Genomic DNA, 12,929 nt, shown 5'->3' on the forward strand with positions numbered 1-12,929 from the left:
GCAGGGGGTGGTCTGAGCAGCTGAGACGTGACCGAGAGCACAATGAAGAGAGGGTGGGGCAAACTTAAGAGACAGACTCCCAGGCTTAGCCCTCTCCATGGTGGCGTGCTTCGGCCTCAGAGGTGAGCTCTGTGGCAGGGAGCTTTGAGTGGTGAAGGTTCTTGTCCCGTCGGGGGAGGTGCCCATGGTGCCCGGCGGAAGGAGAGCGAGCAGTGGAGCTTGGAGAGGGAGGGGGGGGGGGGGTTGTCATTCCGCAAAGGGAAGGAGCCTTGCAGAGAGGAGATGAGGGTGACTGTGAGGGTGATTCCCACGCACCCGTCGCCCGCAGACCCCACACACCGCAGGCACCGCCACGCGCACCAACCAATCCCCTCTTTTAGACACAGGACTGTCCAGCAGGAGCCCAGGCGGAGCAGCTACCGGGGATGTCTCCCCTGCAAGCAGAGAGCCCACGGAGCCCACCAGCCTGCCGGTGGTGGTGGCATCCACCACGGGAAGCTCGACTTTCAGGACGCCAGCTGTGAGCGTCCCCGCAGGCACAGCTCTTGGCTCCGCCTCCGCTCAGCCCAGCAGCCTCGCTGCGGGTTCTGCTGCAGGGAGCCAAGCTGTGGAGACACCCTCGACGACCGTGTCCTCTGTGGCAGGGGCTCCTACTTCGCCTGAGCCTTCTGCTGGCGTGACCGTGGCCACCGTCCCAGTTGGTCCCACTGCAGGGGAGTTCCCAGGCACCCCAGGCTCCAGTGCTTCCCCAGACACCGGCCCACAAGGGACAATTTCGTCCCTTCTGCCCCTGGCCACGTCTAGTCCAGTCAGCACAACAGGGGCAGAGCCTGACGCCACCAGGCGCGCAGAGACTGCTGCAGGTGACGCCTTCCACACAGGCACCTCTGCTTCGGAGCGAGCAAGCAGCCAGACACCTGCTCCGTCTGCGTCTGAGCCAGTCTCCAATAGCCAAGTCACGGAGATACTGCCCATTTCCATCGGTACCCACGCAGGGCCTTCCACCGTCCCCGGGACGCCTGAGGCCCAGACGGGGACTGAGGCCAGCTCCTCTGGGCTGCCTTTGACTACTATGAGCAAGACTGTACCTTCGGTAGGAGGAGGCCCCAGTACAGCTGTTGCGCCCGTGGCAGGGACCAGAGAGATCAGGACTGTATCCAGCAGCGTCTCTGAGCTGACGGGCGCGGAGCACATCACTCCCCGACAGCCCACCAGTAACAAAGGGCCAGCGCAGACTCCCTGGACAGACGGAGTGGCCTCCTCTGGTTCCCCGAGTGTGAGAGAGGAGCCAGGCTATTCCACCACTCTCCTAGTCCCCTCTGCCTCCTTGGACGTGACGAGTCCTGTTACCGTGAGTGGGCAGCAGAACACAGACACTCCGTCTCCACCTCCAGTCACAAAGGGGCCTCGGCATCCTGAGAATGCGGCTGGCCCCCTGGCCTCCACTGAAGGCTTCCTCCCCAGCGCCGGCACCAAGTCACGTGCAAATGTGGCCTCCACCTCCGTGCCAATGGCTGAGCCAACTTCAGCGGGTGGCCCTCAAGGCTCCGAGAAGAGCACGCGTCCAGGGGACTCCTTAGACTCTCCTGACACCACAGTTGGCCAAGTGGCTCGTACACCTGGAGGACCTACCACTGACTCACTTGTGGACGCCACCTTAAGCCCCAGCTCAGGTGTTCCAACAGCCAGCGTTGGAGCCGAGACATCCTCCCACCTGGAGACAATGACCATAGCTGCAGCCTCCCCTCATAGCGTGCCCGTGGCTGGCACGGAGGAATCTCCAACTGGCCCCTGGTTTTCCACCCCAGCTGACGCAGCCATGAGCATGCTAAGCACGGGGCTTACGTGGCTCTGGACTCCCACCCCAGCCACCCCTGAAGCCTCCTCAGGGAGCCAGCCCGTGGGCGATGCCATGAGTTCAGCTGTCCCAGGCACTGAGGGGCCAAATGTGCCTCCCAGCAGCAAACGCCCAGATACCCTACCCACCTCTCTTCCTTCTGCCCAACATCGTGAGAGCCCAACTTCGGGAGGAGGGGCTCGCCCAGATGCGTCAGTGGCCACATCTCTGCCTCTAGGATCCACGTCTTCGGACACCGATACCGCAGCCCCAGCTTCACCTTCCGCAGCTGTTAGCTCATCCTGGGAGTGGAGCAGAGCCCATGTGGCGCTGCCTACTGGCTCCGAAACCAGCTCACTTCTCCCCTTGACCACTGACTCCCTACTGGAAGCATCAACCAGACATGTCCCCTCTACCGTGACGGGAGGGAGCCCTGAAGGGGGCTGGAGCCAAGAGCCCAGCACCAGCGTGGGAGAGACCGCAGCCTCCTCAAAGGAGGCCGCACCCACAGGGACGCCTCCTTTTTCTCAGGAGGTGTCCGTTGCTGGGGGCACAGAGGCCTCCGCAGGCTCAAGGTCTCCCGCGGGCACATCAAGTCCCCCCGTCACTGACCTGCCAACAGTGACTGAAACCACGTCGCCTTTAGGACGTGGCACACTTGGCCAAGCCGGATCCTCGTCTCCTCTTTCCTCCGTTGCCTGGCGCAGCCCTTCATCCGTCTCCCCCACGTCCGGATCAGAGAGGAGCGGAGCTTCTCCTCCCAGCACCACCTCTGCGAGACCCACAGGGCTCATGACAGTTGTCTCACCAGCCGGGGCAGCCACCCATTTAGCTCCTGATGCGTCCTCCTTCTCAGAGAAGACCAGTGGAGAAAGTGGTTCCAGTTCAGCTGCCCCTCTAGGCACCGGACTGCCCGGCTTCACTGGTTCCGTTACTGGGCCAGGGGCCGCTGGGACTCCAGAGGAGACGAGCCCTGAGGGCCCAGGCCTGGCCACACCCGCAGGGCGTGGCCGCACCCTCAGCCCCCCCATGACTGCGACCCCACTTTCCAGCACCGCACACGCTGGCTCACGGACAACTTCGCCTACCACTTCGCTCAGCCCACCAGTGGCGGCGGACAGCAGCAGCATTCCCAGTCTGCTGGACGCCACCTCTGCTGGGGCCGCCAGCCTTGCCCATGCCTCGGAGCCAGGTACTCCAGGCCTGTCAAGACCCAGCCCAGACTCCTCTGCCGTGTTTACCCAATCGCCAGGCTGGACAACCACCTTCTCCCCTGGCACGGCCGCGTCCTCTGGGTCCCCATGGACGTTTCCCACCACCACTGGGTCAGAGCAGAACACGGAAGGTAGAACGACCAGGCCGTTCGCCCCATCTTCAGTGGACACGGAGACCGCGTGGACATCTGCCCCTTCCCACTCTGAGACCCATCTCCCAGCGGATCTCACTTCTCCATCGGGTACGGTCTTTGGTGCAGTCCCTGGTCCTTCCACCTCCTTCTTCCCCTGTGGAGGATGCAGTTTTTAGTGGGCGGGTTGATTCATTCCGGCCTCACTGTGGGAAGCAGCCATGTGTAGTTCAGAGGGAAGGCTTGCCATGCCCTGAGAGTTCCTGCTCAGGGCTTCTGTCATTCTCTGCTCGAGAGCTCTGGGTTCCAGGGGTCATTCGAGTTCTCTGACCTTTGTGCAGGGGGAGCCTTGTAGCGCTCCGCGGCTGAAATGACCCTTGCCACCCTCTGGGCAGAAATGGCTTGTCCTCATGGCTGTCAGGAGCTTTCGGTAGCATGTAGAATTGGGCTGTGGAGCGCGGGACCCCTCAACCAGGGCTGGGAAGGGAAGGCGTGACCCAGGACACACAGGTGATCTCCAGGGATCTTCTCGTGTTGCCTCCCACGTGCTGGGTCTCCCTGCGAGTTCTAGAGTAAGTGCGCAATCCGTGTTCGCCGAGTGACGGATCGACTGACTTCCTGTCTTTATAGGAACTGGCCAGAGCCTCGGTCCCAGCACCCACCTTGCAGACCTAACGTCACAGGAAGGTACGAGATCTCCATTCAGTGAGTCCTCAGTGCCCACCACAACTGCTGTCGCTTCAGGTGAGTAAGAGTTGGCCCCCTGCTGTCCTCCATCTCACGGAAATCTCATGTCCTTTTCTTGGGTCTTGATGTCTGGGCGTGCTATTCAATTTCTGGGAACATTTTCATTCTTTATTCCTCGGTTTCCCTCTTTCGGCGTTTCTTTCCCTACGCGTCTATTCCTTCGTGATGGAAAGCAGCGACTCCTTTTGCATTGGGCAGTGGTGGAGAAGGAAGTGATTTTTGCAGGGCTTGCCTTGGGCTGCATTTTGGGAAGGTGCACGGGGGTGAGGAGACGGCAACCACCAGGCTTCCCGGGATGAGGCAGAGGAAGTGGATGGCAGGGGGTGGTCTGAGCAGCTGAGACGTGACCGAGAGCACAATGAAGAGAGGGTGGGGCAAACTTAAGAGACAGACTCCCAGGCTTAGCCCTCTCCATGGTGGCGTGCTTCGGCCTCAGAGGTGAGCTCTGTGGCAGGGAGCTTTGAGTGGTGAAGGTTCTTGTCCCGTCGGGGGAGGTGCCCATGGTGCCCGGCGGAAGGAGAGCGAGCAGTGGAGCTTGGAGAGGGAGGGGGGGGGGGGTTGTCATTCCGCAAAGGGAAGGAGCCTTGCAGAGAGGAGATGAGGGTGACTGTGAGGGTGATTCCCACGCACCCGTCGCCCGCAGACCCCATACACCGCAGGCACCGCCACGCGCACCAACCAATCCCCTCTTTTAGACACAGGACTGTCCAGCAGGAGCCCAGGCGGAGCAGCTACCGGGGATGTCTCCCCTGCAAGCAGAGAGCCCACGGAGCCCACCAGCCTGCCGGTGGTGGTGGCATCCACCACGGGAAGCTCGACTTTCAGGACGCCAGCTGTGAGCGTCCCCGCAGGCACAGCTCTTGGCTCCGCCTCCGCTCAGCCCAGCAGCCTCGCTGCGGGTTCTGCTGCAGGGAGCCAAGCTGTGGAGACACCCTCGACGACCGTGTCCTCTGTGGCAGGGGCTCCTACTTCGCCTGAGCCTTCTGCTGGCGTGACCGTGGCCACCGTCCCAGTTGGTCCCACTGCAGGGGAGTTCCCAGGCACCCCAGGCTCCAGTGCTTCCCCAGACACCGGCCCACAAGGGACAATTTCGTCCCTTCTGCCCCTGGCCACGTCTAGTCCAGTCAGCACAACAGGGGCAGAGCCTGACGCCACCAGGCGCGCAGAGACTGCTGCAGGTGACGCCTTCCACACAGGCACCTCTGCTTCGGAGCGAGCAAGCAGCCAGACACCTGCTCCGTCTGCGTCTGAGCCAGTCTCCAATAGCCAAGTCACGGAGATACTGCCCATTTCCATCGGTACCCACGCAGGGCCTTCCACCGTCCCCGGGACGCCTGAGGCCCAGACGGGGACTGAGGCCAGCTCCTCTGGGCTGCCTTTGACTACTATGAGCAAGACTGTACCTTCGGTAGGAGGAGGCCCCAGTACAGCTGTTGCGCCCGTGGCAGGGACCAGAGAGATCAGGACTGTATCCAGCAGCGTCTCTGAGCTGACGGGCGCGGAGCACATCACTCCCCGACAGCCCACCAGTAACAAAGGGCCAGCGCAGACTCCCTGGACAGACGGAGTGGCCTCCTCTGGTTCCCCGAGTGTGAGAGAGGAGCCAGGCTATTCCACCACTCTCCTAGTCCCCTCTGCCTCCTTGGACGTGACGAGTCCTGTTACCGTGAGTGGGCAGCAGAACACAGACACTCCGTCTCCACCTCCAGTCACAAAGGGGCCTCGGCATCCTGAGAATGCGGCTGGCCCCCTGGCCTCCACTGAAGGCTTCCTCCCCAGCGCCGGCACCAAGTCACGTGCAAATGTGGCCTCCACCTCCGTGCCAATGGCTGAGCCAACTTCAGCGGGTGGCCCTCAAGGCTCCGAGAAGAGCACGCGTCCAGGGGACTCCTTAGACTCTCCTGACACCACAGTTGGCCAAGTGGCTCGTACACCTGGAGGACCTACCACTGACTCACTTGTGGACGCCACCTTAAGCCCCAGCTCAGGTGTTCCAACAGCCAGCGTTGGAGCCGAGACATCCTCCCACCTGGAGACAATGACCATAGCTGCAGCCTCCCCTCATAGCGTGCCCGTGGCTGGCACGGAGGAATCTCCAACTGGCCCCTGGTTTTCCACCCCAGCTGACGCAGCCATGAGCATGCTAAGCACGGGGCTTACGTGGCTCTGGACTCCCACCCCAGCCACCCCTGAAGCCTCCTCAGGGAGCCAGCCCGTGGGCGATGCCATGAGTTCAGCTGTCCCAGGCACTGAGGGGCCAAATGTGCCTCCCAGCAGCAAACGCCCAGATACCCTACCCACCTCTCTTCCTTCTGCCCAACATCGTGAGAGCCCAACTTCGGGAGGAGGGGCTCGCCCAGATGCGTCAGTGGCCACATCTCTGCCTCTAGGATCCACGTCTTCGGACACCGATACCGCAGCCCCAGCTTCACCTTCCGCAGCTGTTAGCTCATCCTGGGAGTGGAGCAGAGCCCATGTGGCGCTGCCTACTGGCTCCGAAACCAGCTCACTTCTCCCCTTGACCACTGACTCCCTACTGGAAGCATCAACCAGACATGTCCCCTCTACCGTGACGGGAGGGAGCCCTGAAGGGGGCTGGAGCCAAGAGCCCAGCACCAGCGTGGGAGAGACCGCAGCCTCCTCAAAGGAGGCCGCACCCACAGGGACGCCTCCTTTTTCTCAGGAGGTGTCCGTTGCTGGGGGCACAGAGGCCTCCGCAGTCTCAAGGTCTCCCGCGGGCACATCAAGTCCCCCCGTCACTGACCTGCCAACAGTGACTGAAACCACGTCGCCTTTAGGACGTGGCACACTTGGCCAAGCCGGATCCTCGTCTCCTCTTTCCTCCGTTGCCTGGCGCAGCCCTTCATCCGTCTCCCCCACGTCCGGATCAGAGAGGAGCGGAGCTTCTCCTCCCAGCACCACCTCTGCGAGACCCACAGGGCTCATGACAGTTGTCTCACCAGCCGGGGCAGCCACCCATTTAGCTCCTGATGCGTCCTCCTTCTCAGAGAAGACCAGTGGAGAAAGTGGTTCCAGTTCAGCTGCCCCTCTAGGCACCGGACTGCCCGGCTTCACTGGTTCCGTTACTGGGCCAGGGGCCGCTGGGACTCCAGAGGAGACGAGCCCTGAGGGCCCAGGCCTGGCCACACCCGCAGGGCGTGGCCGCACCCTCAGCCCCCCCATGACTGCGACCCCACTTTCCAGCACCGCACACGCTGGCTCACGGACAACTTCGCCTACCACTTCGCTCAGCCCACCAGTGGCGGCGGACAGCAGCAGCATTCCCAGTCTGCTGGACGCCACCTCTGCTGGGGCCGCCAGCCTTGCCCATGCCTCGGAGCCAGGTACTCCAGGCCTGTCAAGACCCAGCCCAGACTCCTCTGCCGTGTTTACCCAATCGCCAGGCTGGACAACCACCTTCTCCCCTGGCACGGCCGCGTCCTCTGGGTCCCCATGGACGTTTCCCACCACCACTGGGTCAGAGCAGAACACGGAAGGTAGAACGACCAGGCCGTTCGCCCCATCTTCAGTGGACACGGAGACCGCGTGGACATCTGCCCCTTCCCACTCTGAGACCCATCTCCCAGCGGATCTCACTTCTCCATCGGGTACGGTCTTTGGTGCAGTCCCTGGTCCTTCCACCTCCTTCTTCCCCTGTGGAGGATGCAGTTTTTAGTGGGCGGGTTGATTCATTCCGGCCTCACTGTGGGAAGCAGCCATGTGTAGTTCAGAGGGAAGGCTTGCCATGCCCTGAGAGTTCCTGCTCAGGGCTTCTGTCATTCTCTGCTCGAGAGCTCTGGGTTCCAGGGGTCATTCGAGTTCTCTGACCTTTGTGCAGGGGGAGCCTTGTAGCGCTCCGCGGCTGAAATGACCCTTGCCACCCTCTGGGCAGAAATGGCTTGTCCTCATGGCTGTCAGGAGCTTTCGGTAGCATGTAGAATTGGGCTGTGGAGCGCGGGACCCCTCAACCAGGGCTGGGAAGGGAAGGCGTGACCCAGGACACACAGGTGATCTCCAGGGATCTTCTCGTGTTGCCTCCCACGTGCTGGGTCTCCCTGCGAGTTCTAGAGTAAGTGCGCAATCCGTGTTCGCCGAGTGACGGATCGACTGACTTCCTGTCTTTATAGGAACTGGCCAGAGCCTCGGTCCCAGCACCCACCTTGCAGACCTAACGTCACAGGAAGGTACGAGATCTCCATTCAGTGAGTCCTCAGTGCCCACCACAACTGCTGTCGCTTCAGGTGAGTAAGAGTTGGCCCCCTGCTGTCCTCCATCTCACGGAAATCTCATGTCCTTTTCTTGGGTCTTGATGTCTGGGCGTGCTATTCAATTTCTGGGAACATTTTCATTCTTTATTCCTCGGTTTCCCTCTTTCGGCGTTTCTTTCCCTACGCGTCTATTCCTTCGTGATGGAAAGCAGCGACTCCTTTTGCATTGGGCAGTGGTGGAGAAGGAAGTGATTTTTGCAGGGCTTGCCTTGGGCTGCATTTTGGGAAGGTGCACGGGGGTGAGGAGACGGCAACCACCAGGCTTCCCGGGATGAGGCAGAGGAAGTGGATGGCAGGGGGTGGTCTGAGCAGCTGAGACGTGACCGAGAGCACAATGAAGAGAGGGTGGGGCAAACTTAAGAGACAGACTCCCAGGCTTAGCCCTCTCCATGGTGGCGTGCTTCGGCCTCAGAGGTGAGCTCTGTGGCAGGGAGCTTTGAGTGGTGAAGGTTCTTGTCCCGTCGGGGGAGGTGCCCATGGTGCCCGGCGGAAGGAGAGCGAGCAGTGGAGCTTGGAGAGGGAGGGGGGGGGGGGTTGTCATTCCGCAAAGGGAAGGAGCCTTGCAGAGAGGAGATGAGGGTGACTGTGAGGGTGATTCCCACGCACCCGTCGCCCGCAGACCCCACACACCGCAGGCACCGCCACGCGCACCAACCAATCCCCTCTTTTAGACACAGGACTGTCCAGCAGGAGCCCAGGCGGAGCAGCTACCGGGGATGTCTCCCCTGCAAGCAGAGAGCCCACGGAGCCCACCAGCCTGCCGGTGGTGGTGGCATCCACCACGGGAAGCTCGACTTTCAGGACGCCAGCTGTGAGCGTCCCCGCAGGCACAGCTCTTGGCTCCGCCTCCGCTCAGCCCAGCAGCCTCGCTGCGGGTTCTGCTGCAGGGAGCCAAGCTGTGGAGACACCCTCGACGACCGTGTCCTCTGTGGCAGGGGCTCCTACTTCGCCTGAGCCTTCTGCTGGCGTGACCGTGGCCACCGTCCCAGTTGGTCCCACTGCAGGGGAGTTCCCAGGCACCCCAGGCTCCAGTGCTTCCCCAGACACCGGCCCACAAGGGACAATTTCGTCCCTTCTGCCCCTGGCCACGTCTAGTCCAGTCAGCACAACAGGGGCAGAGCCTGACGCCACCAGGCGCGCAGAGACTGCTGCAGGTGACGCCTTCCACACAGGCACCTCTGCTTCGGAGCGAGCAAGCAGCCAGACACCTGCTCCGTCTGCGTCTGAGCCAGTCTCCAATAGCCAAGTCACGGAGATACTGCCCATTTCCATCGGTACCCACGCAGGGCCTTCCACCGTCCCCGGGACGCCTGAGGCCCAGACGGGGACTGAGGCCAGCTCCTCTGGGCTGCCTTTGACTACTATGAGCAAGACTGTACCTTCGGTAGGAGGAGGCCCCAGTACAGCTGTTGCGCCCGTGGCAGGGACCAGAGAGATCAGGACTGTATCCAGCAGCGTCTCTGAGCTGACGGGCGCGGAGCACATCACTCCCCGACAGCCCACCAGTAACAAAGGGCCAGCGCAGACTCCCTGGACAGACGGAGTGGCCTCCTCTGGTTCCCCGAGTGTGAGAGAGGAGCCAGGCTATTCCACCACTCTCCTAGTCCCCTCTGCCTCCTTGGACGTGACGAGTCCTGTTACCGTGAGTGGGCAGCAGAACACAGACACTCCGTCTCCACCTCCAGTCACAAAGGGGCCTCGGCATCCTGAGAATGCGGCTGGCCCCCTGGCCTCCACTGAAGGCTTCCTCCCCAGCGCCGGCACCAAGTCACGTGCAAATGTGGCCTCCACCTCCGTGCCAATGGCTGAGCCAACTTCAGCGGGTGGCCCTCAAGGCTCCGAGAAGAGCACGCGTCCAGGGGACTCCTTAGACTCTCCTGACACCACAGTTGGCCAAGTGGCTCGTACACCTGGAGGACCTACCACTGACTCACTTGTGGACGCCACCTTAAGCCCCAGCTCAGGTGTTCCAACAGCCAGCGTTGGAGCCGAGACATCCTCCCACCTGGAGACAATGACCATAGCTGCAGCCTCCCCTCATAGCGTGCCCGTGGCTGGCACGGAGGAATCTCCAACTGGCCCCTGGTTTTCCACCCCAGCTGACGCAGCCATGAGCATGCTAAGCACGGGGCTTACGTGGCTCTGGACTCCCACCCCAGCCACCCCTGAAGCCTCCTCAGGGAGCCAGCCCGTGGGCGATGCCATGAGTTCAGCTGTCCCAGGCACTGAGGGGCCAAATGTGCCTCCCAGCAGCAAACGCCCAGATACCCTACCCACCTCTCTTCCTTCTGCCCAACATCGTGAGAGCCCAACTTCGGGAGGAGGGGCTCGCCCAGATGCGTCAGTGGCCACATCTCTGCCTCTAGGATCCACGTCTTCGGACACCGATACCGCAGCCCCAGCTTCACCTTCCGCAGCTGTTAGCTCATCCTGGGAGTGGAGCAGAGCCCATGTGGCGCTGCCTACTGGCTCCGAAACCAGCTCACTTCTCCCCTTGACCACTGACTCCCTACTGGAAGCATCAACCAGACATGTCCCCTCTACCGTGACGGGAGGGAGCCCTGAAGGGGGCTGGAGCCAAGAGCCCAGCACCAGCGTGGGAGAGACCGCAGCCTCCTCAAAGGAGGCCGCACCCACAGGGACGCCTCCTTTTTCTCAGGAGGTGTCCGTTGCTGGGGGCACAGAGGCCTCCGCAGTCTCAAGGTCTCCCGCGGGCACATCAAGTCCCCCCGTCACTGACCTGCCAACAGTGACTGAAACCACGTCGCCTTTAGGACGTGGCACACTTGGCCAAGCCGGATCCTCGTCTCCTCTTTCCTCCGTTGCCTGGCGCAGCCCTTCATCCGTCTCCCCCACGTCCGGATCAGAGAGGAGCGGAGCTTCTCCTCCCAGCACCACCTCTGCGAGACCCACAGGGCTCATGACAGTTGTCTCACCAGCCGGGGCAGCCACCCATTTAGCTCCTGATGCGTCCTCCTTCTCAGAGAAGACCAGTGGAGAAAGTGGTTCCAGTTCAGCTGCCCCTCTAGGCACCGGACTGCCCGGCTTCACTGGTTCCGTTACTGGGCCAGGGGCCGCTGGGACTCCAGAGGAGACGAGCCCTGAGGGCCCAGGCCTGGCCACACCCGCAGGGCGTGGCCGCACCCTCAGCCCCCCCATGACTGCGACCCCACTTTCCAGCACCGCACACGCTGGCTCACGGACAACTTCGCCTACCACTTCGCTCAGCCCACCAGTGGCGGCGGACAGCAGCAGCATTCCCAGTCTGCTGGACGCCACCTCTGCTGGGGCCGCCAGCCTTGCCCATGCCTCGGAGCCAGGTACTCCAGGCCTGTCAAGACCCAGCCCAGACTCCTCTGCCGTGTTTACCCAATCGCCAGGCTGGACAACCACCTTCTCCCCTGGCACGGCCGCGTCCTCTGGGTCCCCATGGACGTTTCCCACCACCACTGGGTCAGAGCAGAACACGGAAGGTAGAACGACCAGGCCGTTCGCCCCATCTTCAGTGGACACGGAGACCGCGTGGACATCTGCCCCTTCCCACTCTGAGACCCATCTCCCAGCGGATCTCACTTCTCCATCGGGTACGGTCTTTGGTGCAGTCCCTGGTCCTTCCACCTCCTTCTTCCCCTGTGGAGGATGCAGTTTTTAGTGGGCGGGTTGATTCATTCCGGCCTCACTGTGGGAAGCAGCCATGTGTAGTTCAGAGGGAAGGCTTGCCATGCCCTGAGAGTTCCTGCTCAGGGCTTCTGTCATTCTCTGCTCGAGAGCTCTGGGTTCCAGGGGTCATTCGAGTTCTCTGACCTTTGTGCAGGGGGAGCCTTGTAGCGCTCCGCGGCTGAAATGACCCTTGCCACCCTCTGGGCAGAGATGGCTTGTCCTCATGGCTGTCAGGAGCTTTCGGTAGCATGTAGAATTGGGCTGTGGAGCGCGGGACCCCTCAACCAGGGCTGGGAAGGGAAGGCGTGACCCAGGACACACAGGTGATCTCCAGGGATCTTCTCGTGTTGCCTCCCACGTGCTGGGTCTCCCTGCGAGTTCTAGAGTAAGTGCGCAATCCGTGTTCGCCGAGTGACGGATCGACTGACTTCCTGTCTTTATAGGAACTGGCCAGAGCCTCGGTCCCAGCACCCACCTTGCAGACCTAACGTCACAGGAAGGTACGAGATCTCCATTCAGTGAGTCCTCAGTGCCCACCACAACTGCTGTCGCTTCAGGTGAGTAAGAGTTGGCCCCCTGCTGTCCTCCATCTCACGGAAATCTCATGTCCTTTTCTTGGGTCTTGATGTCTGGGCGTGCTATTCAATTTCTGGGAACATTTTCATTCTTTATTCCTCGGTTTCCCTCTTTCGGCGTTTCTTTCCCTACGCGTCTATTCCTTCGTGATGGAAAGCAGCGACTCCTTTTGCATTGGGCAGTGGTGGAGAAGGAAGTGATTTTTGCAGGGCTTGCCTTGGGCTGCATTTTGGGAAGGTGCACGGGGGTGAGGAGACGGCAACCACCAGGCTTCCCGGGATGGGGCAGAGGAAGTGGATGGCAGGGGGTGGTCTGAGCAGCTGAGACGTGACCGAGAGCACAATGAAGAGAGGGTGGGGCAAACTTAAGAGACAGACTCCCAGGCTTAGCCCTCTCCATGGTGGCGTGCTTCGGCCTCAGAGGTGAGCTCTGTGGCAGGGAGCTTTGAGTGGTGAAGGTTCTTGTCCCGTCGGGGGAGGTGCCCATGGTGCCCGGC

The 12,929-nt window shown here is 61.8% G+C and overlaps 1 protein-coding gene across 10 annotated transcripts in view; it reads left to right on the plus strand.

The window, feature by feature from the left end:
* The window catches only part of LOC140499854 (uncharacterized), a 262,845-nt gene that overhangs the window by 100,132 nt on the left and 149,784 nt on the right, over positions 1-12,929 (plus strand). For all 10 annotated transcript variants that reach the window (XM_072601753.1, XM_072601754.1, XM_072601752.1 and 7 more), the window contains 6 exons: positions 381-3,293; positions 3,813-3,926; positions 4,625-7,537; positions 8,057-8,170; positions 8,869-11,781; positions 12,301-12,414. In XM_072601753.1, the coding sequence (XP_072457854.1) occupies positions 381-3,293; positions 3,813-3,926; positions 4,625-7,537; positions 8,057-8,170; positions 8,869-11,781; positions 12,301-12,414 (9,081 nt within the window). The remainder of the gene's footprint in view (positions 1-380; positions 3,294-3,812; positions 3,927-4,624; positions 7,538-8,056; positions 8,171-8,868; positions 11,782-12,300; positions 12,415-12,929) is intronic.

This window comes from Notamacropus eugenii, chromosome 4 (genome assembly GCF_028372415.1).
Source record: "Notamacropus eugenii isolate mMacEug1 chromosome 4, mMacEug1.pri_v2, whole genome shotgun sequence".
NCBI classification, from domain to species: domain Eukaryota; kingdom Metazoa; phylum Chordata; class Mammalia; order Diprotodontia; family Macropodidae; genus Notamacropus; species Notamacropus eugenii.